Source organism: Melanostigma gelatinosum (genome assembly GCF_949748355.1).
Source record: "Melanostigma gelatinosum genome assembly, chromosome: 5".
In the NCBI taxonomy this organism is placed as follows: domain Eukaryota; kingdom Metazoa; phylum Chordata; class Actinopteri; order Perciformes; family Zoarcidae; genus Melanostigma; species Melanostigma gelatinosum.
The window spans coordinates 20,128,455-20,147,976 of record NC_136638.1 but is presented as its reverse complement, the minus strand read 5'-3'; the positions used below and the strand labels follow the sequence as shown (position 1 = coordinate 20,147,976).

Sequence of the window (19,522 nt, the reverse complement as noted above, 5' to 3'; positions counted from 1 at the left end):
ACACACTCCCTATTTACAATGCACGCTTTCCTCATTGTGAGCAAATGGCTCCTTCCATGATCAATAACGTGCCATGCTGCATCACTAAAAATACAGACACTTCCATGAAAATGGAGATCCAGTTCATCTCTTTGGCTCAAGGGATTTAGGCACGCTCCCCAGTTTTGAGCCAATTCGTATTGTGGCTGAAACTGGCTTTTGTTTTAGGAAATGTCTGCCGATAAATATCAGCATGCGGGCGTCGACTCTGGGATCTTCTCCCGCTGTGTGCGGAGAAAGAGAGGGAAGGAGCTCCAGGCGATAGTGCTGCAAGGCTGAAGCTTGCTTTCTCTCTCTGCTAGGCCAATTCCAGATGCTACAGGGGGGAACGAGGCACCCCCTATAGAGAGGTCTTATAGACGTCATCCTTATAACCCTCTTTCTACATGCCTCATTTTCCTTTGCTAAAGCGTACTTAATTGCGGTTAGATGTACAAAAAGACGAGTGGTTAAAATATCATTGCCCCCATTGTATCAGGGTCGTAGGGTGCGTTCTGTTCTAGACATAGCATAGTCATTGAATGCCTTAAAACCAAACTGAGTCCATATGAAACCAGAGTTCGTCTCTCTGGACTTCTTTTCTTCACTGTGTTTTTAGATTGCATCAGGAGTGTGTGTGCGTGTGTGTGTGCTTGTGTGACACTGTTACTCACCGGAACAGGAACAATGGAAAAGTGTCGAGAGCAGGGCATCCGTACGTTGAAAACATTTAAATTGGGTTTTTATGAATGAGTCTGTGATGCTCTGAAGATCTGAGAAATGAGAGAGAAAAGGTGGACAGAAAAAAAAAGCAATCCACCTATTGCTAGAGGGCTGGTGGGAGAGATCCACTTTGATGGTCCTGCCACAGCGAAATCTCCAGAAGCAGGATGCCTGAAACGAGGAAGCTGTGGCTCTGTGTGTTTCTCAGCAAATCCTACCGCCTCATTCTCACAGAAAACAGAGAGATTAGGAATTCATCTCAGACCTTAAATGACACTCTGACCTCACTCACGAGTTCTAAACCCATGTCCTGCATTTATTACAGGCTTGCCCTCCAGGCACCCAGCGCTCATATTTTACACACCATCCTCCTCAGCACTGGCTGCCCGTTTTGATACTGTTGCTAGGGAACTGTCCCCAAGGACGCGGTTCCACAGCTATGTGAGTTGTAAAGGTGCTGTGCCGCTCGTAATACAAATGTTAATAGTTAATAGCCTTAAGGGAAGCGAGAGAGAGCGCCCTTCTCCTCTTCTTCACTTCCACCTCCACCGAAGCCTGTTGCTGTTCAGCTGCTGATCATTAGCATCAGTTGAATCCATCTCCAGCATCACTTTAAGATTGTTTTTCTGGTGAAACTCTGAGGCGTCAGAACAAAGAGCAGCAACTCAGCTCGTGGGTGAACAAAAGAAAAAAGCCACGACAAGCAATGTTTATTCAGTCATTTATTGCTATTCACACATCTCATTACACATTGATGATCACTCTTATCTCCATACTTTGTGTGCGGATACACAGAATGATGCAACAGTGACAGCGTGGAGAAAAAAAGGAGCAGAGGAACTCCCCATAGGGCTGCCTGTCAACACTGGTCCTGTTTATTTCAAGGCAATATAGACGAGGCGGGTCGAGATGAACACACCAGGTGGTTATATGACAGTTTGTCCCCACGTTTTCCCTCTGCTACTCTTTGACACCAGTGGCTTTGATGGTCCCCCAGCTGCAGTGGAGTCATCCCTCTTTCACTGCGTGATCATCCGGTTCATGCACTACTTTCTATACTGGTGGTGGCTGCCTATATTCCCTGCACCCGTTGAAACAGACCCTGCTCCCTGTGGTGTGACTGAAGCTGTGTGACTGAAGAAAAAGGCTCTCCACAGAGGCAAGATTCACCCCAGAGGACACGGCTGTCTCTCTCTAGACTTCTGTTACTGCATGTAGCCAACACGCTGACGGTCATTACTGCCCTGCCTTTGTTTCACAACATGTGGTATCATGCACCGAAGCTTATGTGTCCCCTCTCACATGACGACGAATCATCTAACCTCAAACAAGGTGTTGATAACACTACTACATGTATACACACCCTCGTACATTACTGGTGAACTGAGTTTTTTTTTTTGTTTTTTTGTTAAGATCACCATTAATATACCTCATTAATCATTCAAATGGTTCTTGTTTCATGGTTTTGATTTTATGTCGATGTCCAGCGCTCAAACACTTCTTGCTGTCTTTTCTCTGGAGTTTTTAATCTGTATAAAAAGTTTTCTGAAGAAAGGCTTTTTACTGTAATAACAAGTGGGTTACTGGCTGCTTTTTACTCTTTGTGTACAGAAATAAAAACTTTGTATTTGGCAAACTCCTTGTCTGAGTGTGCTTTCTCGTGCGCCTGCAGTTATCCCTCTGAGAACCGAACAATGAAACTTAACTGCCAAACGCAGTCTGTTCGTATTAGTTTTTCCTCCTTGTGTTTATATTTGGATTTGTTTGTGGCAGAGTCGATATTTCCTGTTGAGACTTGAGGCTTAGCTGTTTATCACTTGTCCATCCTGCCGTCTCCCTTTCTGCGTCCATATTGCTGTTAGTTTAAGGTCTATTCATCTTCCCCTGTGGTCCTTTGGCTCTGCACAAGACAAATTCCACCCATTGGTCTATTCTGATTGAGTGCCACCATTTCCTGTCTTATCACAGGTGGCTTTGTTCCCTCGGCTTGTGCCTGGTCCCAGTGCAGCACCTGATTGGCATTTGACCTTCTTTCTGACCTGATCCTGCGCTGGTATCTTGCTCTCTACATTATCTTTGCCTGTGCTGGTGGGCGTGGGATCGCTATCTTTATCTGGTACACCCTTCCCGTCCTCATGAACCACGACACTCTCTATATTTTCATTATCTAACCCCTCTCCACTCGCTCTCCCACTCTCTAGCTCTTTATTACTCTGCTCAGCTTTCACATCTGGATCTTTCTCTGTGTCTGCGTCATCCACTCCCTCGGTCTCAGCAGGGGCGGGTTTTTCTGAGCTTTCCTTGTCTTCTGTCTTCTTTTCTACTTCAGTGGCTTTCTGTGCACATTTGACGGTTTTCTTTCTTGCTGCACTTTTTGCCTTGCTCCTACCAGGCCCCCACTTCTCCTGTGTTGTCTCCCTGTAAGTCTTGTTCTGGCGGATGTGCATAATGCGTACCCTCTCACCCAGCTTTTTCAGCTCCTGGCGGACAAAGAGTTTGAACGTTGGGTCCAATTTCTCCACCTTATCAAAGTCCCTCCGAGCTTCATCCTTGTTGCACAAAGCAGCACGTGCTTTTGCCCGTTGATACACCGCCTTAAAGTTACCTATGGGGGAAGAAAATATAGGCTTACTATGAATGGCTGAAATATTTACATGTGAAGACCTCGTGAGGATAACAGGAGAAGAAACACAGCTTGTAAGATCAGGAGTCAGAGGGTAAAGTAAACAATGGGAGGATGAAATAACTCACTGAACACCAGACAGGAGACAGACAAAGTAGAAGGCAAAAGTTGGAGAAAAGTAAATGAAGGGAAAAGGAAAGCATAAGAACAACCATTTCACATCAGCCTCAACTATAAATAATTCAGTCATAGCAGAAACAAAGCAAACAATGAATTCATTTTTGACTGTGATGTCCATGGGTGGGTGCCGGGGGAACGAGAGACAGACTCAGCAATGTGGTTGTGAATGTTTGGTTTCTTCTTTTCCTGGTAAACAGAGATCAAGGACTGCTGCAGCGTGAAGGCAGGCGTTTGCTGAGGGCCAGGCATCTGTACTGGAAACAGATCTTGATATTTTTTAACTCAAAAATGAAGGTGTGTAAGGAAGAAAAACAACTCAAAACAGAGCATGTTTATACATAGTCATGTACCTATTTCTTTATCAAAATACATCTTTTTGTTTTCTCCCCTGCTTCAAACTCTCAACTTCACGGCAACATGTATTACCTTTATGTTTCTTCAGCAGCTTGTTGAGCTCCACCACTTGCTGGTATTGTTTGAGCTCCAGCATACACTGGCTGAGGTTGAGAGTCAGCGGAAGACACACTTTCTCTAGCGAGTCCCAGTCCTCGCCCTGTTGATCAACCTGAGGAGCACAAAGAGAGGACAAGGTGGGTGGGAGTCGATTGGGTGAGGAGGAGGAGGAGGAGATAGATGGCAGAGGAAATGTTCAAAAGATGGAACAAGAATGAAAGAATGTGACAGCAGGAACGCGAGATGAAGATATAAGGGAGGAATGATGAAGACAGGGACAGGGACAAGGAAGTGTGGTGGATTGTAAGATTAGGTGAAATGAGGACGGAAGAGGGTGGGTTGACGAGAGGAGGGAGTTTGTTGTGTGTAAAAGGCGTGAGGGAGTTGGACAGCGAGGCTGAAGCACAGGCGAGCACTGTCACGGTGATATCTCTGCGCTGTTATATTTAGAGCTCTTTTCTCTGCTCTTGCCTTCGCTATAGCTACAATGCCACAGCTGTTTTTCAGTAAAAGACAAAAGAAAAGAAAGGAACCGATGACAGATGATTATACTTTCAGAGCCACGATCCTTTTGTAGGACTAGTTTCTGTCACATGCTGTCCTTTCATCACGCTGAACAGAGTGGACCGCTAACGTCAATCCTGACGTCCACCTGGATGATCATTGAAAAAGTTTTATCTTCTATCTTTTTTTTTCCAGAAAACATCTTCACTATGTAATCAGTCACACTCACCATATTCCGAAGGACGTCCACATATTCTATGGCCTCCTTGAACTTTCCAGAAGCCTCTTCAAATAGATTTTCTTTCATGAGGAAGTTTCCTTCGCTCTGCAGCAACATGACCAGTCGTAACATCTGCTGCCCGTCCTTCTCCTCTTTTTTAGTGCCATCGTTTGGATTGGTCCCAGAAGAGCTCGCTTCCTCTTCGTTATCGCTTCCTTCAGTTGGTGGAACCTTATTTCCCCCGAGTTCCTCTTCATGTCCTTCAGCACAAATAATGGATGGAGACTCTGCTTTACCTTTTTCTTCCTCCGCTTCATCTTTACTCTCTGTAGTCACACTTTCACTGTCCTCTTCTTTTTCTTTGGCTCCCTCGTCTTCTTCTTCCTCGTCTTCATCATGTCGCTCCTCCTCTTCATTTTTGTTCTCCTTTTTCTCCAGCTTGTTCCAGTATTTCTCCTTCTCCTCCCAGTACTTCTCCATCATGCTCTCTGACAGGGCCTTCAGCTCTCGATTGATGAGAGAGGCCAGAGTGATGTCCAGGTGGGCCACCATGTTGAAGTCCCTCCGGGCTTCCTTTTCATTCCACACAGCAGCGTGGGCCTTGGCTCTCTTGTAGTAGCCCTTCGTACAGTCTGAGGAACAGGAAAAACAACACAAATGCAGACAGATGTGAGAAAAGAACATTTGTCCTAACCTTGAGATATTGAAGAATAAACCTGCTCTGTCTGCTGAAGCTCAGGTGGCGATTTGTCTACATTTAGGACAGTGTGGAGGTGTGTACCGTCAGTTTGTGTATTTCTCACAAGCCCCTTTCTCCCAAGGTTGGCAAAACAAAAAAATAAACAAAACATGCACACACACTGCATCTTATTTCCTCACTCTGTCTAAAACAAAAGGTTTGACATGATGTTTACTCGCTTTAGATGGGAATTTATTCCACTCTCGTCTCTATCTGTTAAATATGAAGTAAAAATACAGTGAATGAGCACATTTCCCAAAGTGTCATACTCTTCTTTTAAAACACGTGGCTACACATTCTCACACCATGTGAGTTCTCTGTTTCAGCAGAATAGGCTCATGTGCTTGGTTCGATATCCACTGATGGCTCAGTTTCTCTCTCTTCCTCTGCATTTAATTTCCCTCCACGCTAAATCGTCATTCAGCCAACATTCAAACTGATTTCTTTGTTGCCTCTGGCAGAAGCCGAGACACTGCAGTGAGCCACCATTGGGCGCTTTTCTAAAGAACAACTGGGCTGAAGGGATAACACAGCAGTAGAATGGCTGACTTTAACTGATACAGACAACATGAGTTTGATGTTACTACACTAGCGGGTAGAGCTGGAAAAGGATTAGAAAAGGGAAATAAAGACACTGAAAAGGGAGACAAGGAGAAGAAGGGAAAGGTGGAGTGATGTATGGGATGGATCATTCTTCAGAGCTCAATGAAGAGGGCTGCTGCTTTGTGTCGATAGCGCTTATACTGGGCCAGTGGCGCTCACAAACTCCCGGCCACAACACCCCAGCACTCTTAAACAAGTTTACACCCTTTCTCCTCCTGCCACACAAGCTCAAGCACAGACATCATAGCGTCACAGACTGAACACCTCCTCCTACCACACGTACACACACACACACACACACACACACACACACACAAAGACGAATATAAAACTGGGAATCCGGGCTGAGGGACAGAGAGTACAATAAAGGCTGCCTCGGTGGATTCTGTCTCTGGGTGAGGGGCAATAATTCATAAGGCTTTGAAGTGGAGACTGTGCCAGCATGTGAGCTCCTCTAGGATTATATGAGTAGCCATGGGTATGACAGAACAATGCAGAGGGCTGCTCCAACTGTAAAGCCCTTTGTAATGTCAGCTACAGCCCTATATGCTCTCAAATAATACACAGCTGCAACATGCAACCACCACTGCAATAAAGCAGGCATCAGACCCTATACCCTGTCAGCTTGTTGTTTGTCTCTCAGGGATTGTGACTCAGTACAGGCCCTTATTTTAGTCATTACTGAGCAGCTTTTCATGTATGATTGCAAAGAATACTTTGACATTTTGGCTCTGTCCAAAGACGCCAAAAATCTGTCTACCAACACCTTTAAAGCTCACTAATTAACACGTTATCTCTTGTTTATTTAATCCGTAAAAGCAACAAGTTATGGGTTGGACAGAGCCACTCAACTCTCCCTGGAAATGGTAAATTAAAGATATGTTTCAGTGCCAAAAGCAAGGATTAATTAGAAATCAGAATAAACGAGAACAATTAAATCTGGCAGATTTCAACCAGGCTTTTACCATTGTGTTTCTCCAGCAGTTCGGTGGTGTGCTCTATAACTTCATAATACTCCTCCAGCTCCAGCATACACTGGCAGTAGTTCAACTCCAGGGGGACGATCATTCGACCCAAATTAATGTAGTCTATATCACCCGGCATCTCCTACACAGAGGGGGGAACAAGAACATAATCAGTTGCGTTTGTTGGCGTCTTCTACACACATTTTAATAATTTATTTGAATTCTGTGGGTTTGCATATTTTTACACAGACTCAAACATGACATGACTTTGGGACCATGAAGGATACCCAGAGCATCATCTCTGCTGAACAGAGCTTTACTAGCTCTTTGTACACAGGCCAACTATCTGAAAGCCTCCACCATCACACTTGTCTTAAGTTGCCAAAAATTATTCCCACGCACAAAAGAATCCTCAACACTCTCTTATCAAAATATCTCATACATAACTCTCCCTCCATTATTCTTCCATCCTCCTCTCATCTAAGACAGTGATCCACTGCTCTTCTTTCTTCTTTCCTCTTTCCTTTGCCAGCCCTCAAGCCCTACTGCCTGTAATCCGGGACACAGTGAAGCAGAGCAAAACAGGAAAACTGGAATCTCCCACTGGAAAAAGGCGGGAGTTGCATGTCCCAAAAACCTAAAACCCTGATGAAACCTCAGTAACAAGGCTGAACATCACTCGTTTTTCTCCCTCCATCCCATCTGTCTTCCTTAAAAGCCTTCACTCACTCTGGACTGGACTGTTTTCAGCAGCAGGACGGCCTCTTTGTACTTGCTGGCAGCCTCTCTGTATTTTCTCTGCTTGACCAACATATTGCCCTGCATGTGGAGGATTGGCACTGTCTGCAGCTTCTCATCCTTTTCCTTCATCCATGACTCTCTTTGGTAGGACATGGGGTCTCCCACCTGGAAGCCGCAGGGGCAAGAGGAGAGCACAATAGAACAAAAATAATCAACAGGAGAAAAACTCCACTGATGGAAGCACAAGTGAAGGAACAGGTACAGAGAACAGCTGTGGTGGAAAGAAAGTAAGTACAAACAGATGATGATGTTTTACTGCTGCTACTGGACTCCCTGGTGAGTTTCTAGCATGACATATCATTGCAAAGCTGAATATATTAGGTCGAGCGAAACTTGACTGAAGTCATTTATGTCAGTGAATTCCCCAAAACGTTTGTAGTGCCTCAGTTACAGAAAAGGATGAGCTGAAAATGTCTTTTGTTTTTTACAATGTGTTTATCTTGACAGATGCTAACATCTGAGAAAAGATCAAAACCAGAAGACAGCTGATTGTTCTACACTGTCATCTTTTTTCTGCAATCCAGTGCGACATACAGTGTTTTGCCACTGGTGCTTACCTGCAACAGCTCCGTGATGAATATAAGTGGTTGAGGAGATCTCATTATCTCATCCAGCTCTGGGAAACCAGTGGAGTGATAGTGGAACATGTTTCCCATGCCGCACATGTGCCTCTGACCCTCCAGTGGGTCTTTCCCTTGAGCGATTAGCCTCATTCCCTTGGACACGATGGGGTACAAGCCTGTGTGCTGCAGAATTAACTCATCAACAAAAACATAAACGGTTCTGCAACAAGACATAGAAGCACTTAATCATGCTAACCCCCTGGTGCTGCCAGCCAGCGCCAATCAGTCCTGGACGGAAAACACATGAAATGGCTACAATTTAACTTGCAAATTACATTTTTCTCCAGAAAGAAAAACACTAGACTTTGCAAGATTGCGCTGTTCATAAAACCGAACATGTAGGAGGCTTCAGAAGGTTGATTTGTGTGAATCATAATGGAGAGTAAACGCTTCCCTACCTCGCTCATTAGGACCTCTTGTAGGGGCCTAATAGCTCAGTGTGTGTGTGTGTGTGTGTGTGTGTGTGTGTGTGTGTGTGTGTGTGTGTGTGTGTGTGTGTGTGTGTAAGTGTAAAGTCTGTAATTCAACTCACTCAGCCACCTCTCCGATCCTCATGGACGCCAGCATGGTCTCCCAGACTTCCATCTTAAACATCTCTCATCTCAGCCGGCCTGCCAGCCAGTCGACTGTCATCAATGACCGTTCGTTCGAAGTTGTCGAGCAGCGTCTGGAAATGGAAAACCAGCTTGGATGGAAAGTGGGAGCAGAGGACAGGAAGAGTTTTAGAGTGTAAATGAGTGATTTAAACCATTCGCCAACAAAATACACTGAAATAAATTACATAGAAAATCGAATAGTGGTGAACAGTTTGTCCATAAATACTTAGGTTGTTACTTTGTCAAGTGTTAGTGTTGAAGAATCCTCTGGGGATTGTTTTTCCGTCTATGAATAATCTATGTATGCATGTGTGTGTACTGTGTGAAAACATATGCATGTTTTCATTGCTCCTTTTTGACCCTGTTTTCTACATCTGATACAACAAAATACAATAGATGAGAGAAAAACTTTGGCAATCAACTTTGATGATGTGCCACTGTTGACAATTTCAATCATGTCTTTTTAAGCTTGATTTGACTGAATGCTGTCATATACGTCAGTCACTTCTTATGTGATACATACATGCTGGTTTTCATTATGTGTTCCATCTGTTTGTGTGCATGTGAAAGACTTACAACGCCTTCAGCAACAGTCTGTAAAATTAGGCTGGCTGCATGCAACCTTCTATTTATAACTTGACAGATTGTGTATAATGGCATAACCGTGTGAGCAACTGGAAATCACCTCACCGAGGAGGGAACACGCACACACACACACTGTAATACACACACACACAGGTAAATTCATGCTGGCATTGTCATGGAAAGTGTTTGTCACAGTGTCCAGGCTCGGTGCCATATGGCTGGATCTGACAAGGAAGGGAAGAAAAGTCGGCGACCAGCGGATCAGTGGATGAGCAGACACAGTGCCAAAAACATGTTGCAATTTGGTTGACCAAATGTTTGCTCTGTGTGTAAGAGCCAGATACAGAATAAATTCCCTCACTTTATGAATGATTCAACAGAATCTAATTGAAGTGGGCAATGCAGCATATGGCTAAAAATAGACAAAGAATATTAATACATCACAACGGAAATTATACAAGGACTCATTTTCTACCATGCTGAGTTTGACTCGAGCATTATTTAGGTTATCAGATGAACTGCGACTCGATACCTTTGTCCCAGGTGCAAAGTGTGGCAGCGGTCCTCTGCCTCCTGCCAGAATCTTCTTCTTGACTCCTTGATGGTTGAGGAGATACGTCTCCTCCATTGTCTCTCTGCCTCGAGCAGTACCCGACAGAAAAGTGTGTGTTTTGGAGATTTGTTTTTTTCCTCTCTGGGTCTGTGTTCTCCTGGCTTTCTAATTAGCCTAGTGGAGAGAGAGTCTTGGCTGGTTGGCTGCTCTCTGACAGATGGCAGGATTAGACAGGGTTTGGAGGTGGACACTTTAATCTGAGGAGCTAATCTCTTGCCTACCCCTGCGATTGGTGGGTAATCCCTGCAGAAAGGAGGGGGGGGAGGCAGAGATGACCACCGGGACAACAAATAAGGCCCAGATCACTCTCGAACAAGTTAAGATCATTCTGGAAGGTAATCTGATGGTTTAGTGATGCAGCTGTCCGGTCATAGTGGGAGTCCTTTACAGTACACAGGAGAGTGGACAGGAAGTAACAGTAACTACTTAAATTTGAGCTAGGACTGGGACGAACAATTATTTTAATTATTGGTGAATATACCTATTACTGTCTCGATTAATAGATGCTTCCATAAAATGTCAGACAATACCATCACAACATGTTCAGTCAATTTCTGGTCACATAAAACAAAGAAAAGCACCAAATCCTCACATTTGAGACTCTACAAACAGTTAATTTTTGCTTGAAAAAGGACAAAAGCAATTTATAGATTATCAAAATAGTTGCCGATTCGTGTTCTGTCGGTCAACTAATCAATGAATCGACGAATCATCTCAGCTCTAAATTGAACAGGCGGCCCTGTATGTACGTAATAACCTCGTTATTCATGTCTATACAAAACAACAATTTTCAAAAAGTGTTTGATTTGCCAAAGTTAAACATGCTGCCTGCGCTTGTTAGACAATTTAGTTGACGCTATGGAGCCTTAAAATCACACAAGTCTTTAACCGTGCTCAGCATGCTTGTGCAGATGTGAATGAAGTACCCTTTGCTGAAGTAAAAGTAATACCACTGTGAAAGTATTGCATTTAAAACATTAGTTAAGTAAAAGTATTGTGAGCAAAATGCACTAAAAGTTTTTCAAGTAAAAGTAGTCCTAGCACAGTAAAATGTTCTGTCAGTGTTTTACTGTTATTAATGATGTTTTTGGATTATTATTACTGCTGCTCTAATGTCGTATGTTGCATTTTATTGATGTAGATGTTTAAGGTTGCAAGAATTAACTCCTTTATTTACTGTTGGGTAATATATTTACAGCAACGCATCATGTTCTATACGACCATCACGTTTGCAACGTGTTCAGCTTTGTGATGATGCATCTTCCTGCTTATAATTTATGAATTCAACCCGTACCCTCCTCCTGGTCTAACAATGCAGGTGAGAGGCCGGTGTGGAGGCGGACGGTCCTCAGCAGCGCCGTATCAATCAACCAGTCACATTTCATACATATCCCCACAGCAAATACCCAACATTACGTTAAGACACTGTGACTTCTTCATCCACCTACAGAAAGACATTTATTATGACCAACATCAATCAGCCCACATGTAAATCTGTGCCAAATGCAAAAATAATGACAGTTTCCAATTCTTGTGTATCACTGCAGTTTCTTTCATGCAGGTCGTGAAGAAGAAAAACTGAGTTGATCAAGACTACATTTACTTTAAGATGACAAGCTTAAGTATTCAAAGTTGAAGCCATCAAATACTTTGATCATACAGTAATAAACAACACATTTTGTCAATTTAATAAAAAACAATATTGACTTTGAATACATAAATCAGTGTGCAGTATGCCTATTGTATGGAGACGATGAACTGAAAGAAATGGCACAGCAAATCAGCTAATAAACGCTCTCTCCTCCCTCGACCAAGGCTCTTCTTCTCCTTCTTCTCCTCCTCCTCCTCTTCATGAGTGTGTATGTGAGGCTGAAGATGACATGACGCTGCCCCCTGGTGGTCACTTCTCTATCAGTGAGTCCAGCTGCTCCTGCAGGGAGGCCAGCTGTTGGGAGCAGGAAATAGAAGTGGTGATTGATGCCCGACAGCCCCGGGGTGTAATTGGAGGGTACGTGGATGATGATTAACATGTCTTTTCACATTCATTTGCTGCCTTCATTTATCAATACAAACAACAACGCAAAGACAGTGGGCGGCCGCTATGCCATGGCTGCAAAAAGGACTCAGCTGGTAGCTGCTGACAAATTCAATTTTGCGTGATTGAATTTGCTATCAGGCATGAAAATTGTTGGCTCTAAAAAGGACAGCAAGCACAATGCCATCTGCTAACATGGTATTTGACATTCATACAAGATACATTTGTGTAAAGTGCTGAAAAGCTGCAGAGAGCTGACAGTGAGGCGCTGGTCCTTGGCTTTTAGGAAAAAGGGTTCTCACCTGCTCCATCTCCCGCTCCTCCTGCAGAATGATCTCGTCCAACAAAGCTTGGAAGCGGTTCTGTGAGGAGAGAGAGAGACAAACAAGATTTGTTCGAGGCCTCGTTAAATTGCGATGGCTTTTAATGTGTCGGCCTGGACTGCTTATGTCACCATCTTCCTCTCTGACAGAAAGGCCACTTGGAATGCCAGTCAGAGACAGCTGACCTTTTCCCTGCAACTGTGATAACAGGAGATTACGACAGGAGATCGGGCTTTGACGGTCCCAAAACACGGGGCAATGAGAGCTCTAAATGGCAACGTAAAAAGGGCCGTGTCTGCTCATGTTTCACTCATTGTAAAGTCTCCAACAAAGAGGCATCACAATCAATTTGCCTGCCATTTTCTTCCACATAGAATGCTTGTATAGTAGAGGGATGACGGGAGGAATGTAATATTCAAGGATTTTAAAAAACAACCTCAACTAAATAATGGCCTCCAACACTGTGTGTAATAAGCTGTTTTCACATCACTGCTGAGAGAACTTCTGCCTCATCTGCATGTCCTTGTTTAAGTTTCTGTACATGCACACCTAGTTTCTGAATAAGTGAACAGTGTGTGAGAGTGTGTTCATTGCTTACTTTGAGGGCCTGGTTTTCCACTTTCATGATGAGCTCCTCCTGCTGTTTCTTACGGGCACGGGTGTCCTGAAGCTTGGTTCTGACGCTATTGATCTGCAACTGGTACTCCATAACTGCAGGGACACAGTGGGAGGTTAACACGTTTCTACTGTCACTCAGACAATGCGCTGCTGCTGCTTTCTTGTGCAGAGAAGAGGAGACAGAAAAAGCTGGAGAGAGACGATGTGACATCGTTTCAGAGCAACACTACACTGACAAAGCAATGACGATACGTTTATACACCGTAGCTTGTTGAACCACGAGGATGCCTCCAATTCAGTTGGCAAATTGCGGTTAATGGGAACAACAAATCCATTTAAAAGGATGTGAGCCAGCAGGCCGAAGCACTAAAAGACACAACTAAATCAGTCTGCTCAGGGCTCCAGAGGGTTCCCATTAAATCCAGCCAAAGTGATAGTGCCTCACAACAACAACCTGTGGCCCCACGTACACATCAACTATCTTCCAAGCTAATTGTGTCTATCCTGTGCTTCCTCCAACTGACTTTCAATCCTCTGATACAGGCCATGGAATATGCAAAATCCATCAGGGAGGAGTCTCTGCAGACCCATTTATCACAACTTTGCCTGACAGAAACAGACACAGCACATCAGGAAAGGCTCTGCTGGGCTGCTGCAGTGGAGCAGACCGGCAGTGTTGCTGATTGACTGACCGCTCCATGTATGTAGATGAGGAAGCCTTGAGCTGGCTACGGTTATTTTTTTTATATCTCTGCTTTTACAAGTATCTGAGGCGGATTGATTTGATTTCATGTTGGACTCTTACTAGCAAACAAGTACGTTCTGAAATCAGCAAGCAAATACTCGGCCATGACTGCTACCACTGAACAAATCAGCATTCCAATGCAAGCATGAAAGATCGCTTGATTCCAGTGCTGCACTTACTTCCTCCACCTAAGTGTACACACGCACACACACAAACACACACACTTCATTTTACAACAGATGTAAATAAATATGCACTTCCCACAATATGGTAAAACATCCGTAGGTCTTATAGTTTCAACTTGTGCTTGATTTACAATGTTCCACCACCGTTTTTTAGACCTGGAAACCATTTGATATGTGATGTAATTTCGACAACAAGTTAACATGTCAGTCTGCAACTGAACAATTATTTTGAACAGTTCAAAACACAAAATGATTCAATTTAAAATGATGTAAAAGAGAGACCTTTGAGAAGCTTGAACCAGCAGATATTTGAAAGTTTTCCTTGATGAGTGACTCTACGTGTCATAATCCATAATTATAAAAAGATACATTTGTTCATACCTAAATCAACACCTGTCCATTTTCAAACACACATGAGATCATTTTCCAGATCTGTGCAGGAGCCATGCTATCCTCTCACCTATCTGGTTGTTTCTATCACTTTCATGCTGTGCAGAATCGGACTCGTTGAGTTTCTCTTGGAGCTGTCGGACCAGATCATCCTCCGTGTCCATGATATTCAGGTCCTCGTCCTCGTGCCGGTCCCCTTCGTCCTCCTCATCCTCGCTGGAGCTGCTGATGTCGTTGAAGATCTCCCTCAGTTCGTCACGCTGGGCTGGCCATGCGGAATGCACATTAGTGTTATTAACGTGGACACAAAGATGGAAATAGCTGGAACACTTGCTGGGATTCGATCTAGGTCACAGAGACGGCAGTCTAGTGAAAAACAGAAGTTCGGGATATCGTCTCATATGGCATGAACCAGGTAAGATTAACGTGAACAGACTCTCTGACACGGCAAATAACAAGGTGCTTCAGTAGAACTCACCACAGAATGAACCAACTGTAGTTTGTTTCCCATAGCGAGACGTTAATCAGCGGTTTTCAAATTCTGTTCTTGAAGTATCGATACAGTACTGTGCTACTACTTTTTTATAAAGAAATATTACTTGTGCAACTCATGCACAGCCCTCACTAAAGGACCTATGAGTGTGGGGATGAGGGGGGGATAATCTTGAAGCCAAAGAGTAACTAATGCTTGGGTTCGCTCTATTTCCATTTCAGACCACTGGGGCAGAGGCCATCGGGAGTGACAAGAGTGGTGTGCATGTTGAGAAGGAAGAAGGAAACCTTTGCTGGCAAGGTGAGGAGAAGACCAAATAAATCATTGTACAAGTCTATAGCAAGTCAATCTGTGCTATTTCAAAGAAGCTGAACATTCTTCAACCAGAAGGAAAACAGACAGGACAGTTTCTCGACACTGACCTTGCTTTGTGGAGCTTGACCAATTCATAGGACGATATTTTCTCTTAGGGAGCCTCATCAAAAATGTTTGTTAAATAATGATGTACAAATATGTATGTAAGAAGATCTATCTTATCACATATTTAAACTATTGATTATTTATATCTGTATGTGCCTCAAAAATAGCGTATCCATCAGGCTTCATCACTTTGTGTTTCTGTAGGCATGGGGGTCTTGGTAGCAATATGCAGCCTGTTTACAGCTTTAACTGAGTGGAGGAATCGGCCTCCACTCTGCCACCACGATACCTCGCTCGCTGTGATTAACTTATGAATAACATGTTTCCCTTACCAGAGGACCCATGACCCATCTTGTGTCCCGAGGTGCCGGGCGAAGAGTCCAGGTTGGCCAGAGAGCCGTGCTGATCCGCTTCCTTGGTCTCATCTTCCGCTATGATTTCCCACCCTGATCACCGTGCGTTAAGGTCAACACCCCCTCCACTTTCAGAAGTCCTACATTAAAAGACTCGTGGTCTTTCAAAACTCTTCTTTGAAGTAGACTGGAAGGGTAAAAAACCAAATGAACGCCAAAAAAATCCCCATCTGATTCGACATTACTGTTTCCTGCTGTTATATGATAATAAACACCAGCGCTGTGTTGCTTGGCTACAATACTGTTGGGTCATCTTTTTAGGCTTTGCAAAATGGACGTGCAAAATATGTGTAGGTGTCTAAAAAGATACGGACATTGACAGCGTCAGCGTCTGTGCTCAGCAATCTCTTCACCTCCTTTTCCACATCAGGAGATTCAATGTACTGCGAGAGAGAAAGAGATTAGGTTACAAGTAATGTTAGCAGAATCTCTCTCGCTCTCATCCTGTCTCTCTCACACACACACACGCGCACACACACACACACACACACACACACAGCAGCTGGCGGCATGCCAGGAAGCACATTAGCGATTAAAAACAGCAGGGGCTAAATCAATATGGCTCGGCTGTGCACCTTCAGTAAGATTTATTCAGAAGACAAAGTAGAAGTGTAGTGCTCGACCACACTCGCTTTCACTTTGATCAAAGCAATAGTGAAATAGCTTTTTCAAAATGCCTTTGGGGCAAACTAAGACGGAAAGCTTTTATTTATATGTAAATCTTAGTGTTCACTTTCACCACAGTTCCAGTTTTATGAAATGTAAATGTCTTGTTGGAAGAGAGCCTCGGAAAGAGATGGATCATCAGACGGGATGCTGAAGAGATGGATGGGAAGGGGGGGGGGGGTAGTGCTGACGGCAAAATGACAATGTCAAAACCTTCTTTTTCGCAGTTTTCCGAAATCTTCTCTTGCGTGTATTCTTCAGAGGGCAGGTGACTGGAGAACAAAACAACAGGATCAGTTAAGTTAAGATGGCTCAATCAGCTGTGAAGGGGAAATGATGCGCCTGCTTTGCTGACGTGCCACGTTTTCTTTTTAGCACCGACAGCTTTGTCTACTTACTGCCATGGTTCCAAACAAATTTCTTGTCTTTGTCTTTGTCCTTCTTCTTGGTCTTGGGGTCGGTTCCAGTTGGTTCCTCTAAAGGAGGGTAAAGGTCTCCATCTAGTGTACATACCAGCATCTGACCCGTGGAAGGAGAAATGAATGGTAAATTACTCTGAATTCTGCTTATTACAGTTGTTGTATTACATTATTACAACAAACAAGAGAAGCTGTCACATAATCTTAGTTTTAAATGTTAATGGATATGTTTTTAAAAAATCTAAAAAGTAAGTTTTTTTTAAATCACAAACGTCATCCTATACTTGAGGCATACGTCCTAAATGTTATGTCACTGTAGTGTTTTACCTGACAAACATCAGCGGTCTTGTAAAATGTCTTCTTGTCCACTGTTTTTAGAGACTCGATCATACAGGGCAGATCCACCAGTTTGCAGGCCAAAGGGACGCGGTCTACTCTGACTATGCCATGATGACCATCAGCTACAAATAAGAAGGAGAACATCGTTGGTTATAATGACATGTTGGTGTGAGACATTAGTAACCATTGTCCTTTGAACACTGAGAGAACACATGCAGGTGAAAAACATTGTTTGAGATTATTTGAACGATTTACTAGTAGAATATATATCAGTGAATCCACAATTACACATTACGAAGACTTAAAATCTTAGTTTCACTGTAGAAATACAGTTTTTACATTCTACAAGTTCTGGACTAGATTTCAAAACGTTATCAGCTTTCATGTGATGATGATCGGTAAGACAAATAAAACTGGTGTTTTGTCAGTGATACGGTACGACGACGACTACTAATAAATCAGCTCACGGTGCAACTCAATGGTGAGTCTGTCTTTGATGTTCATACTGCTCGACTGGGCAATCCTTCTCACTGTTGAGGCGTACTCCTGTATAAGAAAACAAAGATGAATCCTCATCATTTTCAGCAAACGGTCACATTTGAATTTCTTAGAAATAAAATGTTTCGGCATGTTTCTCACCGATGGAAGCCTCAAGACAAACTGGCTCTCCAGCTCATAAGGAGCGTCCTCCTTATTCTTTGAGCCGACCTTCCCTGGTAGGAGAAAAACACACCAAGCGGTGAAATAGCTTCCATGATGGTTGGTATGCATTTATATAAAATACAATGTACAAAATAAACAAACAATACAGCTCAGTCTATCTGGTTTCCGTAGTAAAAATGAAGGAACTCTCTTTGATTATTTTGAAATAACATAAGCAATACTGCTGGAAAGCTTATTTGAAATTTTAACTTGTTTTACATTTTTGCTGAATGTATATTCTGCGTTGTTAAATGCATGATTCTTGTTTTACATAACATCCTCTTGGTATACATTCAGTCTATTGTATTGTTGAATAATATAAAAGAACATACAGAAACATCACATTTATTTTTGGTTATCATACGTTAGAGTTAACTTTTGATTCCTGGTAAATAACAAAGTCCTCCAACTAAAACCATCACTATATGTACAACAGCCAACACTAAGATATCTCACATTCATGTATTAACGTTAATATTTCAATAACAGACTCATTTAGTTGTATACATCTTAGATATGTGTTTTGCACAGTGTGTAACATTAAATCAAGTGTTTGATCCAGGACTAGTTACCTTGATTTACACCTTATGAAGTGGCAATACTACTAACTTAATGTCAGAGCAAACGACGGGTGAATATAGATAATTAATTATAAATCTTAGGTAATAACCAGTTATAACATTAGCAGGGTTGTAGCGATCTGCGTATATTTCTACAGACAACATTGATAAAACCGCTATCGTTAAAAACTTTGAGTTGTGAACACTGTTATTCACATATTGAAGCAACCAAATTCTTGTCATTGTGCCGTATAATTTATTTTTTAAATGATTTAATTTGCATTAGCAGAGGCAGTGTTTACAAAAGAGGGCTAGCTATCGTTCGCTTCGTAGTTAGGCTATTTAAACGGCACAAGCTTTTAACGTACCTTTCAGTTTAGATGTCATCTTTGTGTTTGTAATTTGGACGGTGCAGGTGCATAAATATTCTCAAACGATGATAATAATCCCCAGATATGTTGTTTGTGATTAACAAAACAACACAGCCTAGCTAGCGTTGCACGAAGCTTACGGGCATGGCCGATAGTGGACACTTGCTACATTCAAGTACTCCTCGGAAATTTCTAACATCACTAACTCCTGTCTGTCTTCACTTGTAAAGTCTTTAGGTGTTTCTTTATTTGACTGGCAAACTAGCCAACTAGCATACACCTTATTTTACGTATTGTATCAAATCTATCAATGTTATCTATTACAGAAAAATGGTTAAGGACTAGCAATAGTTCAGGTTCAGGTATATATCCATTATAAATAAATTATATCCGATAAACCCGAACGTCACATTAATTCCCATGTTGTACTTTGTATCGCGAGACTTTCTGGCGGGGGACATAAACGGAAAACGTTTAAAACTAGAAAATACATTTCTAGTTTTTGTTGGAATGCTTAACAGCATTCCAACAAAAATAGATGATACTGAACTAAATCTCACTTATTTGACAACTAGTTTTAATTATAGTTAGCTGTTT

At 42.7% G+C, this 19,522-nt stretch overlaps 2 protein-coding genes across 2 annotated transcripts; both read right to left on the bottom strand.

Moving 5' to 3' along the window:
- Positions 1-2,669: 2,669 nt before the first annotated feature.
- LOC306777902 (uncharacterized protein) lies at positions 2,670-10,261 on the bottom strand (the record flags this gene model as incomplete). Its single annotated transcript, XM_079269209.1, is given in 9 exon segments — positions 2,670-3,346; positions 3,971-4,109; positions 4,731-5,353; positions 7,029-7,170; positions 7,758-7,934; positions 8,387-8,612; positions 8,985-9,050; positions 9,052-9,137; positions 10,166-10,261. Coding segments are annotated over 9 exon segments (2,232 nt in total).
- A 1,424-nt stretch (positions 10,262-11,685) lies between these two features.
- taf7 (TAF7 RNA polymerase II, TATA box binding protein (TBP)-associated factor) lies at positions 11,686-19,077 on the bottom strand. Its single transcript, XM_079268266.1, has 12 exons — positions 18,923-19,077; positions 17,932-18,005; positions 17,760-17,838; positions 17,281-17,414; positions 16,933-17,053; positions 16,748-16,806; positions 16,179-16,251; positions 15,788-15,901; positions 14,613-14,807; positions 13,203-13,315; positions 12,584-12,643; positions 11,686-12,191 (listed from the first exon to the last, which is right to left on the bottom strand). Exons 1-12 carry the CDS (start codon positions 18,939-18,941, stop codon positions 12,147-12,149), a joined length of 1,086 nt encoding a protein of 361 aa, XP_079124392.1. The 5' UTR covers positions 18,942-19,077; the 3' UTR covers positions 11,686-12,146.
- Positions 19,078-19,522: the final 445 nt, after the last annotated feature.